This window comes from Eurytemora carolleeae, unplaced genomic scaffold (assembly GCF_000591075.1).
Source record: "Eurytemora carolleeae unplaced genomic scaffold, Eaff_2.0 scaffold602, whole genome shotgun sequence".
NCBI lineage: Eukaryota > Metazoa > Arthropoda > Copepoda > Calanoida > Temoridae > Eurytemora > Eurytemora carolleeae.
In genome coordinates, this window is record NW_019396510.1 from 125,967 (window position 1) to 147,797 (window position 21,831).

At 31.3% G+C, this 21,831-nt stretch overlaps 2 protein-coding genes across 2 annotated transcripts; both read right to left on the reverse strand.

Annotated features, from left to right (window-relative positions):
• Window positions 1-813: 813 nt before the first annotated feature.
• On the reverse strand, window positions 814-5,683 carry LOC111704606 (uncharacterized). The gene is made up of 7 exons (XM_023476892.1): window positions 5,594-5,683; window positions 4,117-4,206; window positions 3,369-3,447; window positions 2,121-2,159; window positions 1,733-1,773; window positions 1,247-1,297; window positions 814-914 (listed from the first exon to the last, which is right to left on the reverse strand). Exons 1-7 carry the CDS (start codon window positions 5,629-5,631, stop codon window positions 839-841), a joined length of 414 nt encoding a protein of 137 aa, XP_023332660.1. The 5' UTR covers window positions 5,632-5,683; the 3' UTR covers window positions 814-838.
• Window positions 5,684-6,686: 1,003 nt separating this feature from the next.
• LOC111704611 (uncharacterized) lies at window positions 6,687-18,932 on the reverse strand. The gene is made up of 14 exons (XM_023476900.1): window positions 18,459-18,932; window positions 18,008-18,075; window positions 17,892-17,923; window positions 17,395-17,430; window positions 16,654-16,711; window positions 15,856-15,917; window positions 14,184-14,252; window positions 14,006-14,086; window positions 11,831-11,876; window positions 11,681-11,695; window positions 11,095-11,126; window positions 10,181-10,236; window positions 8,553-8,591; window positions 6,687-7,756 (listed from the first exon to the last, which is right to left on the reverse strand). The coding sequence occupies exons 1-14, from the start codon at window positions 18,930-18,932 to the stop codon at window positions 7,667-7,669; spliced, it is 1,158 nt and encodes a 385-aa protein (XP_023332668.1). The 3' UTR covers window positions 6,687-7,666.
• Window positions 18,933-21,831: the final 2,899 nt, after the last annotated feature.

The following is a 21,831-nucleotide window of genomic DNA, read 5'->3' on the forward strand; positions in this document are numbered from 1 at the left end:
CTGTACACGTGATTTAAATTTTAAAAGGGGAATATCGGATTCACAATTCACAATTAAAATCTCTGTCTGAGCATAGATGACAAAGATATTCTTGTGTGTTTTATCTTAAAATTGATAACTTTGAATTGTGTGTTTTTTGAAAAATTAACCTGCGGATTTACGCAGCAGAAAGAAAGAATGAAGTGGACAGAATTCATCTTGTTTTAAGTTAGAAAGCTAACTGAATCTTCCTCATAGGTACTCAGATAAAGCTATGTAAAGGATACTCTTGTAAATTGAGGAGTGAGGGGTTGTAAGGGAAGGAGGTTGGTGAGGAGGGTTGTAATGGAAGGTAAGTGGGAGAAGAACAGCTTAAATATCTAGCTATACAGCTTAAATTTCTAATTATACAGCTTAAATATCTAGCTATACAGCTTAAATATCTAGCTATACAGCTTAAATATCTAACTATACAGCTTAAATATATAACTATACAGCTTACATATCTAGCTATACAGCTTACATATCTAACTATAAAGCTTAAATATCTAGCTATACAGCTTAAATATCTAACTATACAGCTTGAATATCTAACTATACAGCTTAAATATCCAACTCACCAAAACCAGTAAAATCTCCAAATTTAATGTTCTATCAATCAATCAAAAATAATTCTCTGGAAAATGTGACAATGATTTCTACTGTGCTGCTTGCGTAGACTTATAACCTTATTTAGTCTGGAATTAAATTTAAACTTTGAATTAATTATTTGACAAAACTTTTCAGCTTGTACTTAAATATTGTGCATTCTTTTGTTTTTGATTATTATAATTAAAAACTTTAAATTCAGTCTCAACTATTACAGGTAACTAGTTACCAGACTGAGTGAAAAGCCGACAATTACTCCCAGCATTACACCAGCAAGGAGGAAAGATCTACACAACAACTCATGTTAAAGAACTAACATAAGAAATAAGATAAAAATACAACAGATTCATTTTAATTTTTTGAATTAATAATTAGTTTTTTAACATCTCAAATTTCCACAGTGACAAATCAGAAAACTGTAGAATAGGAAGACGACATTTAAGCAATACTGAAGTGCACTTGATGTTGTTACAAAGCAAATAGCTTTACTAGTAAGTTATTCAATCCTTAATAAGTAAAATGTTTCTGTTTATTCTATTTAAAGACAAAACTTGAGTCGGCTTCCTATTCCAAAGTTTTCTGGTTCTCCCTGTAACTATTTTTTTAACTGATGAGTTTCCTGGTTAGTCGAACGAAAATACCATCTTGAGCACTCCATTTCTCTAACTGACTGAAATATTTATCTTCATAATCATAAATTAACCTGGTTGGTTTTTCGACATTTTTTGACAGTTTTTTACTTTTCTAACTTAAATATGCCCACCAATATAGGCTTAAAGCGGAGCTTTTACACCTACTGCCTGAGTCCTCAGGCATACTGCCTGAATGCCTTATTTTACCTATACTAGACTAAATCTATATTAAGACCTACTTCTAGTCATTGGATTTCAACATTTAATAGTTTTTTAGAAAGCCTACAACAAAATGATGTAGAAATTTTGCATGGATTTTTGTACTAAAGCCTTGAAAGGGACATTGCACATTTTCAAATTGAGTTTTTGCAAATATGCATTTTTGAGTTAGCTATATTTGTATCACAATAAGGAAATATTGGTAAAAGAGACTTTAGCTTGAATAGGGTTAAAATAAAGAGTGATCTGTTTACCTTATAACAGAGAACAACCAGGGAAGAAGGAGCATAATTCCCTAAACACAAAATTTTAGTATTTTTAACATATGCATGTCTAGTTTTTCACGGCAAAAATAAACATTTCTTTTAATAGGCTTTTAACTTTTGAAGAGCGTCGTATTGTAGGATATAAATCTTCGTTTATTCTTCAAACATGATATTAATGAAACAAAACATTGAATTATTTCGCAAATTTTTCTGTTTTTTTTTCGTGGATTTTGAAAATATCTTGAAAATTAAATATTATTTTTAAGGGAATCTCTACAAAAATTCCTTTGGGCTTAGCGAATTGTTCAACCGTATTGACGTTCATTGGATACAAACACACAAACAAGCCTTAAATAATATCAAGAGGTTTACAAACCTGGATTACAATAGGAATGATGTACACGGCCTCGTTTGTCTGTTATGAAGTAAATCATTATTTTTATTCAATTTTGATATAATAACTATCCTGCATTTTTACTCACAATCGCAATTTTATGATTCCATAAAAAGTTTTTAATTTTCAGACGCAAATAAAATAAGTTTTCAAACTTTGATCAATATTTTCAGCATATTCTTTAATAATATTCATGGTTACACAAAAATGGTTAGTAAATCAAATACAATTCACGAATCTCTAAAGAAATTTTATTCGGTTTTATTTGTTTGGGTCTATTTGCTATAATTTGTATTTGTTCTTCTTCGTTTTCGATTAAAAGAAAAGGGAACCCACGCAAAAATATTTTCATTAAATAACATTCTTGTTTTTTTTTCACACGCAAATAGTCTATTGTAACTTTTAGAAGAAGTCTGCAGTCTAGACAAAATTGTAGATCAAAATTTAGTGTGTGTATAATATAAAATATAATGCTTTACGCGAATATAAAATATAATGCTTTACGCGAATATAAAATATAATGCTTCACGCGAATAAATATTTAGATCATAAAAAAATGTAATCTCTCAAATTATTAGAAAACTTGAATTTAAACCTCAAACAAACAAAAAAAAGTAAATAAAATCTTATCTCGTACACAACAACTAGGGTTTCGCGAAAAGTAATTTTTTTCGCGATTTTTTTTTGCGAAATTTTGCTTTGTTTTACATTTTCGCTTCATAAATTTTTGCGAAACAGTTTGCAAAATACAAACGAAAATTTTTGCATTTTTTCGCAAAACGTTTTGTTCGCTGCAAACCCTAACAACAACACAAGACATTTTGCATGAATTAGATATTGCATTTTTGATACGGTGAGAACCAGAACAACGTGGAATAGGAAGACGACATTATAGCAATACTTAATTATATTTGATGTTTGATTATTTGACTTTTAACTTATTATGGGTAAATGTATCTATTTACAATGCACAGTGCGTCTCATGTTCAGCGGACTATTTAAAATCATAACTTGAGTCTAAAAGTCGTCTTACTTTTCCCGAGCTTTCTAGTTTCACTGTATACATATTCCTTTAACTTTAAACTTGTTTCTTTCTTCGCTTTCATTTAGAAGCTGCCGATATAAGACTAAATACAACGCAGAATACTTAATTTAACCAATTGTAATAAATTACGTAACAAATAGATAGATTTTAAAAATCGTCTTTATCTTTGTTAGATTTCACTTTTCCTTCTCTGCTTCTCGTAGTTTATACAAACCAAACCCAACCCCAGCCAATAGTCCCATAACTAGCAGGCTTACTACACATCTAGAAATAACAACATGCAAGGAAACTGTGGATAAAGAAAGACAAGTTTTAAGTAGTCTAGTGAAAGCATGAAACATTGAAGTGTGAACAGGCCTGTTTCGATTATCTAGTTGATTTTAAAGCTGCTTCCAGAACTATTGCTTATAATAGATTTAAACAATCATAAGATTGCATTAGCGTCGGCTTCCAATTCCACATTAAAGAGTCTTATATACTGTAAACATTATAATTTAGTTGTATGCCTAAAATGGGCGTAATAAAGAAGCACAGGAACATATCTTTAAAAAAACCCACTTAGCATCGTAATAAAAAACGAAATTTCAAAGTGCAGATATTAATTCTCAATGCTGCATTGTTTACATTAAACCAGTTTTAAGCTAATACACAACCCTGCTCCACATATTACGTATTCTCTTTGCTTCGCCGTTATTATATTCAGCATTGAGCATTTTTTTGTCAACGTTAAAACAAATATTTTGTATTTTAATTTAGATGTGAATAATTTTGTATAAATAACAAACTAGTTAGAATCATTTCGATCTGTGTTAAGAAATTTTATAGATAACAGTTTTAAAAATCGAAAATCTTGTAAACAGGAAATTTGGTGGATTCTAAAATTCGGCCATGAGGCAAAAAAATTTGTTACCTCCCCTTTTCGTAATTATTTACCTAGTTAGAAGAGTTTTGCTCTCTAGTTTTGGTTTACTCCTTTGTCCTTTCTTTTTCAGCATTTCCTGTAAACTTCTTAGATTCTTCTCTCTGTATATTATTTAGATGAATTTTGGTACTGAGAAAGTAGTCATGTGCATTCGTTGGTTCGTTTCAGGGCGATTTTAGGGTCGTTTTTGGTTGGTTTTAGGGTCGTATTTTGGGTCGTTTTTGAGTCGTTTTAGGGTCGTTTTAGGTTGTTTTTGGGTCGTTTTTGGGTCGTTTTCGGTTCTTTTTTGGCCTTTATTTTCTTTCAATGTCAAAATTTGGTATAAAGTAAAAAGTTATATTTCTAAATTGTTTCTTTTAAACATTTGGTTTACTTAAACACTAAGCAAAGTTTTAACCTTGACAGAAGTTAAATGCAAAAAATAATCCAAAAAATATCCAAAAATAATCCAAAATAATCCAAAAATAATCCAAAAACAATCCAAAAATAATTCAAAAACAATCTAAAAATAATCCAAAAATAATCCAAAAATAATCCAAAAACGATGCAAAAAAACAATCGTTTTTTTAAGACGAGGATATTGCTAAGCTTAAAAAAAACAAATATAAAGAATCAAATTAAAGTTTTGAAATTTTGGAAGCGTTATTATTTAAAAAACACGATCTAAAACGATTAACGTATCTCCATAAGGTAGCATTATATTCCTTTTCATGAAAATGTTTGTACAGATTGTACACAATACACAATTCAGGATTATACCAACAAAGCATGAGACTTTTTCAACATTCATGATTTAAACTTTATTTTTCCTTTGCCAGTTGATTTAGTATACATTTAAGGAGGACCATTAATTCAATCTTAAACTTTATAAGTTTAAGCTAAGGTTGTCATTAATATCTCATCCTGTGTGGGTAACCCTGAATTTACCAAAATCAATAAAAAACTTTAATTCAATCAAAAAGCAAACAATTCCTTAAATTCTTAATATTATTTATTCTAAACATGTAACTTTGAGTTACAGGGTGTCCAGATAAACATGGGAATAGAGAGACGATTTGAATATCGTCTTTGATTTCCAATAAGTGATAAAAGATTAAGTGCATTAAAAAAGATTGATAGCCTAATGAGCTTTCCAAAATGAGCTCTACCTTCGTTGTATCTTTTATATTGATATTAAATATTTGAAAAGTTATGTTGAGTTTTTAAAAAAATTGGAACCTTGACAAATTTCCTAATATATCTGTCAATTTTGCAGGTAAAATTTTTTTGGAAATCTCGAGACTAGAACTTTTCGTTGTTAAATTTTTAACTGTGATAGTACAAAATTGCGTTTACGAAATAATCCTGCATTGTCGTCATTTAACTCCCATGTTTAATTCAACTTTCTTAATAAATCTATATTTACCATGTTATCAATTAATTTATCAATCTAATGATCAAAATGATAAATTAATTGAATGATTTATTCAATTAAATTCATCGTGATCCCTAATTGCTGATGCACAATCCGTATCATCTATTGACATCTCCCAACCTGGAATATGTTTGGGAATGTCGTCTTCAAAGTTCGGAAATGCTTTAAAATACAGAGAGGCCCATAAAACAATCTTCTGTGTATTTCATATTATTTTCTAGCAATTAATAGTTTTACCAGTAGCTCCAACATTGAATATTTACTTAATGTAATTCATAATTCAGTGATACGGGTCTATTTACACTGCTTAATTACTTGAGGCTTAAAGTCGTCTTTCTTTTCAAAAATGATATGCAGGTCCCACTGAAGTTTTTTAGAGGCGGGAATTTATAAGATTTATTTACCCATGTTATCCCTACAGTGGTTAAGTGGTACACATATATATGAATTAACATTCAGAGACGACATTATTCGTCCTCCGACTTATTGCTGAAGATTTTTATACCAACATTTTCATAGAATTAATAAGCAATCCAAAATGGAGTCTAGATTGCACGTTTGCTTTAATCAAATTATGTAATATTTTAAAAATAATGAGATATTAACGGAAAAAATCAAACCGTTTAAGAACACTGATCGTTATTTTTCTTCCGTTAGGTATTTAGGCAAAAATGATATTTAACAAAAATAATTCAATTCTAATCTTTATTAAACTTTAGCGTCAATTTTGAAAGTTAAAATGGCACACCATATTTTTAGAAAATTAAATGGAAGCTATCTGTTTTGAGTGGCTTTAATTTTAACATGCAGACCAAAAAATCGTCATTTAATCCCCATATTTTTGGGACACACTGTACATAGTTTGGTATACTTATAGACGAGACCTGTCAAATAACGTCAAAAAACAAAGAAGTCAATTATGAAAAAGCTTCTTTTTAATTACTTGTAAACTTGCAAATTGAAAAAAGCTTGTTAAAAATCAAAACTTAGATCAAAAAGTCGTCTTCATTGTATTGATATAATTGCCTACCATGCCGTCTATAAAATATATATATATATAAATTTGGCTTGGGTGTCTGTTTGTCTGTCTGTCTGTTTGTATCCAATAAACGTCAAAACGGCTGAACCGATCGGGCCCAAACTTTGCCACAAACTCTGATTTTCTAATTCCTATATGCCTTTAATACCAGATATAGTAGACTTTAGATATTTAAAACTATGAATACGCTACATGGTACAGTATAACCCTTAATAACGAATACATCGGAAGAATTTATCAAATGTCGTCTTGACAATTTTTCAATAAGTTTTATACTATATTACGTAAATTTCAGTATTTGCGAAAATAAATAAATTATAGCCATGAATGTGTGGGAACAGTTTTACAGAGTTCCATATAATCATTTGATTTCTGAAAGAAAATACTGCCATTTTGAGTATGTTCTAGGGGTTTTTTAAAGAATTATATGCACTCCTAATTCTAAAGTCTTTTTATACATTTGGTTGGTTCAGTTTGTGCACTGTACACTGCACATTTATACATTTGGTTGGTTCAGTTTGTGCACTGTCTGTACACTGCACATTTATACATATGGTTGGTTCAGTTTGTGCTCTGTACACTGCACATTTAGACGTTTGGTTGGTTCAGTTTGTGCTCTGTACACTGCACATTTATACATATGGTTGGTTCAGTTTGTGCACTTTACACTGCACATTTAGACGTTTGGTTGGTTCAGTTTGTGCTCTGTACACTGCACATTTATACATTTGGTTGGTTCAGTTTGTTCACTGTACACTGCACATTTATTCATTTGGTTGGTTCAGTTTGTGCACTGTACACTGCACATTTATACATTTGGTTGGTTCAGTTTGTGCAATGTACACTGCACATTTATACATGTGATTTTTCTCGGACATATTTTTTCAGGACTTTAATTTCTGTGATATATGTATCATTCTTAGACTTTATTGGCATTGCCCAATCCCCATACTATCTTAGGGGAAAAATCCCCGGAATCCAAAATCCAAAACTTATCTCCAATAACATTCGGTCATTGGATTTTTTTACGAAAGTTGTATTTCCAGGTTTTTTTCAGAAACTTTTTCTGCATGACGTTCTTTCACCGTGACTTTTATTCCTAGATTCATTAACTTACCCTGTATGAATTAACGATGAAGGCCCCGCATACAATGATGTAGAACAAATAAGAAACCAGGATTGTATAAAAATATCCATCCTATTTTATATTTACATCTATCTTCATTAATTATGTATTGAAGGTCAGCATACCTCATGATTCATGATGAAAATTGAAAAGTGAAATTTAGGAATTGGACGAAAATAATTCCCTTTAAATACTAGTTTTAATGATCTGTTTTTAATATTTATTCGCTTATTTCAAGTTCTTAGAGGCACCCCCTCTTGCAAAGATGGCAAATTCCGATTCACAACGGTACCCTTAAAAGCTTTGTATGATCAAGTACGAATTAGATATTCATGTTTTTGTTCCTTTAAACAGTTCATTTTCATTTTAAGGGTTCTCTTGTAAACCTTGCATTTCCATCCTTGTGTAGAAGGTCACTTGAAATAACGCTTATAGTCCCTTAAATAATAAAATTAATTCGAAATGTTTACCCCTTCATGGGAAAGGAGTCCAATTTTTACCCCTTCATGGGAAAGGAAACCAATTTTTACCCCTTCATGGGAAAGAAGTCCAATTTTACCCCTTCATAGGAAAGGAGTCCAATTTTTACCATTCAACCCCTGGTTTGACCAAGAATGAATGAGATATCCTCGTTTTCTTGTATGAAAAACGGTTATTTTTAACTGTAAAATAGTAATTTTCAAGTTTTTGCAGTGGAGTGCAAACAATGGAGCAAATTTTATATGTCAAATTTTTTAAGATAGAAAAAGATGTGAATGACAAAGTTATGACTCGCTCGAACATGTTATTGTATAATCTTAAAACTATGTTTTATTCGATTTAAAGTAAAAACAAAAACAAAAATATAAAATAAAATTGTAAATGTTGCCTGTATAAGATACTCAGACCAGTACACATCCAATGTACCCTAAAAAGAACATTTGATGTCTTAAATGTCAAAATCTGTCGCTACAAAAATACAGCGATAACCGTAGAACTCTGGAATAAGAAGAAAACTTTAGGCTCAAGTTATGACTTTAAATAGTTTTTAAAAACATGAGACACCGCAACTGTAATGTTTAAATAAACCAATTTAACTTGATTAGTAATATAAAAAGTTAAAGTATTCGCTTCAAAATAACTTGAAATATACTCAAGTATTGTTATAATATCTTCTTCCTATTCCACAGTTTTCTGGTTATCACTGTAATTCAACTGTTCGTGTCCATTTCAATTAATTTTTACTATTTTTCCTTCTTATATTCAAAATTAAAATTTTGTAATAATCTTGCATTTATGTGAAACAAATTGGCCTAAATGCGTTTATTTGTGATGTTTTATGCACTCAAATTGTTTTCGGAAATTCTCAAAAAAAATCAAATTTGTTTGTTGGGGTAACATTTGGCGAAACCTTTTTTTGAAATATTTGGAATTCCCCAGGTAAGGTCTTCAGTTAAAAGTATAATTTAATACCAAGCGTGTAAACAGCGGGAAAAATTATGACTATATAAGTAATATAAATGTAAATTTGCAAAGATTTTTATTCAATATTGTGTACTCTATGTACTTTCTGAATCACTGATCAATGCAATTAATTCATGCAAATCTTTGCAACATGCCATTTAGGAAAATTAAACCATGAAATCATTTAAAAGGTCATTCATATTCACGGTGGGCTTAGAGGGGGGGGGGGGGCTTTACTTTTCATACAACCTATTTTTATTCCAGGGGAAAGCAAGGAATTTCTTGCATACTATTTTTTTATTTGAAAGGTTACAATTCCAAAATAAACTAAAAATTATGAGAAAAAATTCGTACATAACTTAATTGAAAACCCAGATGTTAGTTTTTAAACTTTAGTAAATTGCCGCAAAATTAACATCTTACATATTTTAAATCATAAAACTCCTCTTATTTTAGAGCTATTCAGCTAAAGAACATAAAATCAAAATTAGAGGGCCACGAGGTCACAATGTTGTAGCAGTAACAATCAAACAAGCTCGTTGTTAAAATGGAATTGAACTCTGCAATAGTCGTGCTATATCGGGGTGATGTTAACAGACTTTTGAACCAAGTTACACATTTAAAAAGTCGAGTTTAAGACGAATATTTGCTACCAGATTTCACCCAGTAGGTTGATTGGACTTCAAAATTGGTTCAAAAATCGGTTTTAAAAAACCAGAGCTGAAAACTTTAGAATGGTGGATATCGGGATTAATGCTTAATCCACTCTTTTTCTTAATCTCGAGATTAAATATTGCTTGTTCTCCTCTCATTTTTAATCTTCAGATTAATTATCCGATCAGGATTAAGGATATCCCATTCAAAAGTTTTCAGCTCTGGATGGCTAAAGTGGAGTATTATTCTAGATCTTAGATCAGAAACCAATTTTAAACTATTCAAATCAGTTCATCCAATCGATATTTTTTCGGAGAAGAAGAAAAAAACATTTTTAAATTATAAGCCAACTCTTGTTGTACATGCTTTATGTTCTGTTGAAAAGTTTGATTGTCTTACATTCGAATTGTAATAGAATCCATAAAACAGCTCAGACTTCTCTAGGTATCCCTCGCCTGAAAGTTAAAAAATGGACTGCTCACGTAATTTTAAGAATCTCGCTCTTTTAAAAGTTGCAACGATGCCCTTTAAACGCTAAAAATTCGGTCATTTTTATTTTGTGGTTTCTCTGTAAAAGTGACCCTTTAAACCCAATACATAAACCTACGGTGATGCACAGTTACTCGAATAAAGATTTGAATGGGTACCTTTGTAAATCAGACATCCCACTATTTTTTTAATGTAGGATCACTCGAAATTACGTTTTCAATTTCTTTAAGAACATTGTAGGTGAAACATAAATAAACTCTTTTACATTTTTCTTTTTTGTTTTTTGTTTTGTTTTTTGTTTGTTAAACCAGAGGTCAGATTTAATGGACAGTTCGAAGTAGCTGAACCATGTTTGGATGGTTGAACCTACAGTTGAATCTAGTTTAACCAAGGGTGCATTAAATAATTAGTTTAACTACACGTAAATAGTTCAGCTACTTCTTGCTTTTCATCAATCCAGACCTCAGGACATGAAAGCTCGGATTTATTCATATATGTTTGTCTGTACTCTACACTTAAAGATATTACTATAATATACAGAAAACTCTGGAATATGAAGCCGACTTTTAAATTCAAGCTATGGCTTTAAATAGTCCAATAACATTCTACACAGGAATTGTGCAGCTTAAACAGACCAATTTTACTTAAAAATCACTTTATTAAGTTACTTATAGTAAACTATTTGCGTTGTCACAACTTATAATTGCACTTCAATTTTGCATTGATGTCGTCTTCATATTCCGCAGTATTCCGTTTACTACTAAATAATGCAATAATAATGCAAATTTGCTTGCATATTTCGCAAACTTTTAAGCTTTTTATACCTGTGAACAAATCCGAAACAGAAAAGTTTGCTCTAACAAATTGTTTTTGTACATAAACTAAAATGTACCGTGTAAGCTGTACGGCTAATGAGCTTTTCAAAATGTGATCATGCGTAGTGCACATGCAGTTTAACAATTAAATCTTATTCACAAAGAGATAATATTTTTTTAAATGTTGATAAAGATTAAAATAAACTTATTTCTACAATCCATTTTTTATGAACGTCGTTTTTTATGAGAGTTTAATTCTGATAATGTACTTCATATAACTTAAGCAGAAATGCGTTAGTCACTTTAAAGAGAAACTGGACTATTGAAAATTATCAACTTTTTAAAAAAATGATGATCGGTATCTCATGTATTCTTGATTAGACAAAGCTTTTAAGGGTACCGTTGTGAATTAGATATATGCTGCTCTTTGTAGTTGTGTCTATCTATACAGTCACTTAAATTCAGTGAACGTTTGAATAATTTGCAAATATCTTATCTTAACCCTGAACTTAGCATGGAACTGAAGACCGTGAAAACATGTTGCAGGCAATTCAAAGAATTCTTTAAATTTTTTGTTTTCACAAAAACAAATTTCCTTTGGATGTCCATCCTACAAGCACACGATTTCATTGAATGTCAAAGAAAAAATCAAAGAATCCAAAAAGAAAATTTGAATACAACAGTAATTTAAAGATTTGTTGATAATTTTTAAATAAAAAGTTAAATCATAAAAATCTTGTGTTTCCTTGATGTGTAAGTATTGTAGGGAAGCAACAAAAATACAATCACAGCTGGGAAAAATATTCAAAATGTTTCATATTACAAATACATTGCATTGTATCATATGGGCACATAATGGAAATAAAAATTTACCTATAAAATTGAATTTTAAAACCATATATTCCTGTGGTTCTAACGAGTACCCCAATGAAAATTAGAGAAAATCAGTCATGGGGTTCATTAGTTATGATTAAACATACAAACAAACACACACCAGACAAACAGAGATTACTACTTTATATATAGACTAGCTTGGGAACCCATAGCTTTGCCCGGAAACAATTAAAGGAATTGATTCTTTGCCACAAACTCTGATTTTCTAATCCCTATATCTTTGAAACCCAATGTCGTAAACCTATGATATTTCAAACTTATATTATTTGATCTAACAGAAGTCATAGTTTGAAATATCAAAGGAATACGACATTGGAATCTAAAGATATAGAGATTAGAAAATCAGAGTTTGTTGCAAAGACTCAATTCCTTTCTGTACAAATTTTACCTTCTAAACTTTTTAGAATCAAGCTAAAAAACATTCCCGTGGTTCCTCTGAGTTCCCCAATCAAAAGTTAAGGCAAATAGTTAAAGAGAATTCATGAGTTATGATCGGACAAACAAACAAGCGAAGTTTTGAGATTTTTTATTATTAAAAAACGTCTTTTCGACGGCCCTCTTAATATACATGCTTATCTTAAACATGGTTGTTTTATTGCTGTTTATATAGGATGTAAATGCATAAAAACTTGAAATTGTAAAATGTAAAAACCCGCAGCAAATTTGACGTCCATTGACTTATTTATCAATGGTGACGTCACTTTTTGGGGGGATTTTGGGAAAACCATCATTTTTGAAATCTTCTGATACGTCTGTAAAAAATAATTTTTTATTTTCTGATTGAATATTAAATTCCAAATTTATGTACAGGGTGTCCCACGAAACATGACAGTTGGTGAATGGTTTCAAATGTCTTCTTCCATAATTTGTTAAGATGTTTGACACCAAAAAAATAATACTAAATAAATGGGAATCATCTTATGCAGTAAAATTGATTTCTAAGTAAAATATATTTGGGTAAAATATTTTTTACCAAATAAACTACAAAAAGTCTTTAATATCTAATACAGTATAAGGAAGAAGACATTCAAAACTTTTTACCAGCTGTCATGTTTCGTGGGACTCGAATTGTATTGTATTATTTACAAATATTACTTTTGAAGAAGAAATAAAAACTTTGTTTGATCTCTTGAGTTTGTTTTGTATTACTGTTTGAAAGGAACCCTCCATTTAAAGAGGACCATGTCCGATTTTCAACAGTACCCTTTTAACCTAGATCTGACAATGTGAAAGATATTGAAATTTTCCTAGCATTAAAAGTGTTTAATTCTGACAATTTCATCCATCGTTTCTTTAGCAAACGAAAACCCACCTTTACAAATAATCGTTTTTCAAATAGAAAATGTAAGCATCTCAATTATTCTTGACCAAAAAAAGTTTAAATTTTGAATCATGTGGATATGGCACTCTACAAATAAAGATTTACTGCGGTCCCTTTAACATTCCAGGTTTTTCCTCGGCCTCCCAAAAAGCGGAAACGTTTAAAGAATTGCTAAATTAAATGTTCAAGTTTAATTAATGCGTAAACAATAACAAACGATCGGGGTTGCTTCGTCCATGTTGTTTTAGTAAAAATGTAGGAAATTTATCAAAATGTATCAAAATAACGTTTTGCAGATGTTTATGGTGCTTGACTCTAGAACCTAAGTTGAAATTTGTTTTTGCTTTCAGTATGCAACATACTAAAAACAAATGTTGGATATCAAACTATCTTTATACATCTATACTTTGCTTGTCTGGGTATTTGTCTGTCTATTTATATCCAGTAAACGTCAAAACGGCTGAACTGATCGGGCCCAAATTTTGTGTGGGACCTCACCTGACTCCAGGTAAGGTTTATGAATGATCAAAATTTCAAAAATTTGCCTCCAACCATAATGGATTTTAATTTAGTTTAAAACTCAAAAAAAAAATTTTAAAATCCCAAGAACTTTTTTGGGGGGTTTTGTTTTACAATGTGAACATAGAGAAAGTGTATTCCTTTGAAATAGTATTTTAAATTTGTAGAAACTTTTTTTGAATATGCCTAGAGAGACGATTAGGTTTTGGAAGATGAACCATTTCAAAAGTTTAAAAAAACTTGCTGCTCCGGATCCAAACTTTTTTTCTAGACCAAAAATTTTTTTTTCGAAAAAGATCAAATATAAAAAATATTTGGTTGTTCGCGAAAAAGGTTTTATTCTATTTTTGTATTTTTTTGGTTCCTGTGTGTAAAACGGATCTTTTGAAAAAGTCTAATTTCCTCATCCCTGCAACCATTTTATCAACAACATCTAAAATTTGGAAAATTTGAAGGAAAAAATATTAAGTGTTCGATCATGACAAATTACAAAATCATAAAAAGCAAACTAAAGAATGCAACAGAATTATCAACAACAACAACAACAACAACACCAACTAACACAACATCAAATAACAATAACAACACCAACTAACAACAACAACACCAACTAACAACAACAACACCAACTAACAACAACAAAAACATCAACTAACAACAACATCAACTAACAACAATACCAACTAACAACAACACCAACTAACAGCAACATCAACTAACAACAACACCAACTAACAACAACACCAACTAACACAACACCAACTAACAACAACACCAACTAACAACAACATCAACTAACAACAACATCAACTAACAACAACATCAAATAACAATAACAACACCAACTAACAACAACAACACCAACTAACAACAACAACACCAACTAACAACAACAAAAACATCAACTAACAACAACATCAACTAACAACAATACCAACTAACAACAACACCAACTAACAGCAACATCAACAAACAACAACACCAACAACAACAACCACCAACAACAACAACACCAACTAACAACAACATCAACTAACCACAACACCAACTAACAACAACACCAACTAACAACAACATCAACTAACAACAACATCAACTAACAACAACATCAACTAACAACAACAACATCAACTAACAACAACAACATCTACTAACAACAACAACAACAACAACAACACCAACTAAAAACAACAACATCAACTAACAACAACAACAACTAACAACAACACCAACTAACAACAACATCAACTAACAACAACAACAACAACTAACAACAACATCAACAAACAACAACAACAACAACTAACACCAACACCAACTAACAACAACAACAACACCAACTGACAACAACACCAACTAACAACAACAACAACAACAACAACAACAACAACACCAACAACACCAACTAACAACAATAACATCAACTAACAACAACATCAACTAACAACAACAACATCAACTAACAACAACACCAACTAACAACAACACCAACTAACAACACCAACTAACAACAACAACAACAACAACACCAACTAACAACAACAACCAATTAACAACAACACCATCAACTAACAACAACATCAACTAACAACGACAACAACAACTACAACAACAACCACAACACCAAATACAACAACAACCATAAAAATAACAAAAAATAAAACAAAAACTACAAGAACACGAACTACAACATCACGAACTACTAAAAAACAACTAGAACAACACAAACTACAACAACACGAACTACAACAACAACAGCAACACCAACATAACAAAACCAACAAAACAACACCAACAAAACAACAACAACAATAACAACAACAACAACAACAACAACAACAACAACAACAACAACGATAATAACAACAACAACACCAACAACAACAAAACCAAGAAAACTACAACAACAGTAAATACAACGACAACGTCAACAACAACAACAACAACAACAACTACCACAACAACAACAAAATAACTAATACTACAACAACAACAACAACATATTAACAAAAATTATAACAACAACATTAGTTTACCTAAGAATGATCTATTGAATGTCGTCATTCCAATGCTATCTATGTTTGTCTCCAAAATTTGTCTTTAATCAAGTATACGTTCTTTTAAATTAGGTTCAGGGTGAATCAAATTAAATATTCTTAGAATTTAAAAGCGAAACTTTGCCACGCTTTTTACCCAAATTAAATGGATTAAATTGAACTATTTGTTTTCTCTCAAAAAGCCTTGCAGCGGGGGGCGTTTTAACCATTCTTTTGTTTTGTAAAATCACGACTTAATACTTTTTTGTATACATTTATGGGATTAAAAATAAAACTGTATACATTCATAATTTAAGTATGCTCACTGCTTATAATACGTCTTTTAGGGTTATAATATTTTCAACTAAAGAACTTCTTTTACATTGTTCCGACGTGTTGATTGGATTTTCTTTAAACCTCCCTCACAAAATCAACCAATCCAGATGTGTATACTTTTTTCAGTTAATAATTTCTCAATTTATAACTTTCTTCTGTTTTTAAAACAATAGTATATAATTTTTTTGTATTTGTATATAAACTATGAATTACTGAGTCTGCTCTGACTTTTGCTGTATTCTTATATTTTTCTCAATATATAAATTCTTTAATTTACTGAGTCTGCTCTGACTTTTGCTGTATATATATAATTTTCTCAATATATAATTTTCTCTATATATAATTTTCTCCATATATAATTTTCTCAATATATGATTTTCTCAATATATAATTTTCTCAATATTTAATTTTCTCAATATATAATTTTCTCTGTATATGATTTTTTAAGAATGTATATTTTTCCTTTTGATCTTGATTGAGGTGGGCAGACCTTTGATCAGCGCGAGATCTACTTCAGCTCCTTTATTTAAAAAATTAATCATTTTTTTGTAAAGATACTTTTAATGTTTATCAAAGGCAATTGTTTTGTAATGTAACTGTACTGCAGTCAGATGTTTACTCGGAATGATGTAAGGATTTACAGAAACACCCCTATCAGATGTTTACTCGGTATGATGTAACGATTTACAGAAACGCCGCTGTCAGATGTTTACTCGGAATGATGTAAGGATTTACAGAAACCCCCCTGTCAGATGTTTACTGGGAATGATGTAAGGATTTACAGGAACACCCCTGTCAGATTTTTACTCGGAATGATGTAAGGATTTACAGAAACACCCCTGTCAGATGTTTACTCGGAATGATGTAAGGATTTACAGAAACCCCCCTGTCAGATGTTTACTCGGAATGATGTAAGAATTTACAGAAACCGCCCTGTCAGATGTTTACTCGGAATGATGTAAGGATTTACAGAAACCCCCCAGTCAGATGTTTACTCTGAATGATGTAAAGATTTACGGAAACACCCCTGTCAGATGTTTACTCGGAATGATGTAAGGATTTACAGAAACACCCCTGTCAGGGGTGGAAATAAACGCTTTACATCTTAGAACGTTATGGAAATATTAATAATATTGTTATTTTTTTAACGCACAGTAGAAATAATAATAATAGTAATAATAATAATAATAATATTCGTCTTACCATTGAAAACTTCTCTGACCTCTTCCATCATTTGTGCTAGACAAAAATGAAAAAATAAATAAAAGTGAAAATAATTTATGCATTAACTATTTTTTCGGATTCTTGAATTCAGAATTATTTTAAATGTGACACATTTTTGTTCTTCTCAATAACTCTATAACTAGAGAAGTTATGATTGAAAAATATGAAATTTCAAAATAAATCCTCTAAGTTTGCCTGGATTTACTTAAGGCAGTGTTACTCTGCTTATGATGGAGAGTTCATACTGCCCAACACCAATTCAAATCCTGATTCACTAATGCATCCTCCAACCTGAATACTCATGTTTCTTCAGATTTGAATTGGTGATTCAGGATTTGAACCAGCAGAACGTAGTCAAGCGACCTCAGATTTTTGGTCTTCTCAATAGCTCTTCAGAAAGATGAATGAAACTGCTGATGTTTAAAACCAATGTGAAATTTACTTTAAATGGAGCTGGAACAATAATCTTTATATACCTGTTCCAGCAGAGTTAGCTCCTCTTCGCTGCCTAAACACATATTCAATTTAAAACTAAACATTTAGAGAAACAATTTTGGTTAATTTGTTAAAACTGTAAATAAGGTATATTTTCCTGATCTCTGGGTTAGTTCCTTGTCCTTCCACACTCTGCTCCTCTGCTAGTATTTCTAGCTGGCCCTCCTGTTGATAGAGATGGGCATGTTCGACTTTTTTCATTTCGTTCGTTCATTGTTCATTTTCCATCTATTTCGTTCGTTTTCTCACTAAACGTTCGTTCAGCATGAAACTATTGTTTTTTTAAATGTGTGTTCCAGAAAATCGTTCGTTCAGTAAAAAAAACAATAATTTTTTCAAATCTTTTGGAAACAATTTTCGTTCCGTAAAAACGATCATTATTTCAAGTTCGTTCGAACGATTTTAAATCCTTCGTTTTTTAAGAAAGATAATTTTTTCATTTTCTGAACGATCAATTTAGTTTTTTTCTGTTCAAACCCCTTTTTCACAAAAAATTTTGTTCTTTCACAAAAGTTTCGTTCATTTAAAAAAACTATGCCCATCTCTACCGCTTCGGATGTTCGTGTAGGTCGCTGTCTTGCTGTTAAACTGGGTTCTTGGACACTACCAGACACCACATTTCTTGCCTTTAACGGGCGAACAGCTGGCTCCACTTCAGCTGGTCCGGATCGCATGATATTTGATGGCCGTCTCTCATATCCGGAAGAGCCCATTTCCCGAAATGTTCTAGACGAGGGATCAGTATTAAAACTTGATGCTCGCCTGTTCACAGGTTCTTCCCATTGTTGGCTTGGGGATGAATCTCTCCCTTCCTTTCTCTGCTGAGGAAAAATTCCGTAGCTAAAAGGCCGTAAGTCTTCATTGCGCAATGCAGTTGAGTACTTCTGACTTGTACGTCTTGGTGGACTACTGCTTCCACCTTGACTATATTCTGATCTCTCCTTATTTGAAGTTCTTCTCCCATCATGTTGGGATGATCTGTATTCTAAGGAATCTCTATCTTTAGCTCTATAACCTGACATACTTCTGAAATTTGAAGTTCGTCTAATTCCCTTTTACGGTTAGAGAATAAGAACTGTTCTGCAGTTGTTACAGTGCAGTTATGTTCATAACTATTCAGCCGACATATGTGGGCCAGCCGATATAGTGGTTATTGATAAAATTGATTCTTAGGGACATAAACACTTAGACAACTTACTATATAAACAGACAGTCACATATGTTAAAGCCAATTGGGCATGGGCTATGCCAAGTACTTTTGCCTGTGCCCTCAGTCGAAGATTTATCTAAATATTGCAAGATACAACTGAGATGGAAAGTAGATATACCCTACACTGCCAGTGAAATTTAAATGCAAATAAGTAATAGACTTTTAATACGCAATTAACAGTGGTCTAGAGAATGCAAAATGCAGTTCATTGTGCAGTGTGCAATGCAATTTCCATCAGACATGTCTGTATACTTTTGTAACTTCTTAACATTTTTGCACCGTCTCGCGTAACGTTTCACAGTATCCTTTAAACCTTTTGTAATAAATATAGAATTAGCCTATAATTCATGTGTCTTGTTGTTAACCATTAATTTTAAGACCTCTGCAAAATGTCGTCTTCAACTTGAATCTCCTCTCGGAGACAGCCAAACCAAATTTTCAGCCCACAATTCCCTTTGTACTCCACCCCACCCCACAATTCCCTTTGTACTCCTCGTTATTGTGAAATCATTAAAATTAAGCAAAATATTCTCATAAGAAGCATTAGTGAATTTCGTTAAATATCCAACTGTAATTTTTCAGAAGTTAAAAAAACGTATTTCAATACTGATCAACAATAAGTCACCCCCGACCACACCTAAATAATTCGTAAGATTTTTTCTACTATTAATATTCATTATAACATTGTACAAGTAACCATGACCTATAATTTATGTTATTTTTAGGAAATAAAGATTTTGTTATCGAATTTCTGAGACGGGGTTACTCTGTTGTGTGTATTTGTGCGGCCTATCGGGAAAGAATTGTCCGGGGAAAATAAACATCCCCCACCAGAATCCTAACTGGCCTATTATCGTGATTTATCTAGCGTGTTGCTGTTTTCCGTCAACACTTGTATATATAACTATGTTCTTTAATTTTCTAAGCAGACCTATTGGTCAATATATTTCACCTGTACTATTAAACCCAAAATATAGAGTTTTTTTTAAACAATTACTTAAAGTACAAGTACCCAAGATTAAATCCTGTAAAAAGGACAGAGTTTGCTCTAAAAGTACATCCCGATCGTTAGTGCTATGGTCGGCACCTCCCGGCTTATCATGGCTTAACAACTGGCTTAATCAAAGAGACACTCAGAAAGCTTTCAATACTTTCCTAAAATGATCATCCTAGGTTTCACGTGTCTCGTACTTCATATGGAATATATAATTTGAGAAAAACCAAAATTCAAAATATAAAATATAAAAAAGACAATAATAAACAAACAATTTTGTAAAAATTAAGTTATAAATGAGCCAGTGCTTTGCCATGTGCCAGGAAACACCTGGAAACTCAATATTTATCAAATTTTCGATTGCTTCCAGATGGGTAAAAAATACATCATGACTGGTTGAAACAGATCCACCTATACAAATTGCATTAGTTTTTTTTTCCAAAGTACAAAGCTTTGTGTGTCGATAAATATATACTTGAGAATACAGAGATAGTTGTATCTGGATTGATCATTACTTGAGAATAAAGAGGGTAGTATCTGGATTAATACATAACTGAGAATACAGAGGGTTGTATCTGGATTGATACAGATTTAAAACACTATTGGAGTGAGGCATTTGTTACCGGCAAGGATGACGGACTTATGCTGATTCTCTACAGAAACTCTTGTAATTGTTGACTTTTAAAATCTGTTATATATTTCAGAAAAAAAATTTATATTCTAGAAGTCGCGGTTAATGCATATTTTCATTTTAATTTCTAGATATAAAACATTTAAAGAAATATATAAGTCGCTAGCGTAACTTTAGTTTTTCGGCAAATTGTACATTAATTTATAGATAAACACATTGAGTTCTCTCTCACTTGATGATCAATCAAAGGTTTACAGAATACCGTTGTAATCAGCCACTTCCCCTTTTTGCATAAAGGGCCATTTAATATTACGCGTATATTCCCTTTGATGGCGAACTCAAACTCAAATCTGATTTTCAAATTCGCATATTTTTGCATACAGATATTATTTCAACCTAGGCTAGTTTATCTAGAAAAATCTACGAAATCTATATAACTATAAATACTAGGCTAAGTTTAATGATGCGTTTATGGGACTAATTAGTCATTTAGCCCTTTAAGACATCTTTAAGAGGAAATACCGTCGTAGGATAGGATATCAATTGTATTTTCAAATTAGTGAGTAATCCCTTTTAAAGTCGTCTTTGCATTGTTATAATTATATCAAACCTTGTATAGATTTATGCACATAATAATTGTATTCATTATATTAAGTGCAAACATTGCAATATGTTTATTTGAACACTGAACAACGAAAACTAAAGCAGTGCAGGGAGATAAGACTTATCAGTGAAAAGGTTTTGTTATTTACAGAGTTAATAACTTTTACCCTCAAATCAATAATAAATCAGTCGTTGATTATTAAGTTTATCTCTCTAATAAAGCATTTTGCTCATATATATATATTGAGTCACGGAAGTTCGTAGTAAGATTTCGATTCTACTGCAGACCACCGGAGGGATTTTAGTTTCACTGGAGGGGTTTGAAAAAATGCTTTTTACAATTTAAAACTTTACGCAGGGTGATTTACATTCCACTGGAGGGATTCAGATATCCTTCCTGGGGGGTTATAATTCCACTGGAGGGATTCAGTTATCCTTCCTTTTTAATTATAATTCCACTGGAGGGATTCAGTTATCCTTCCT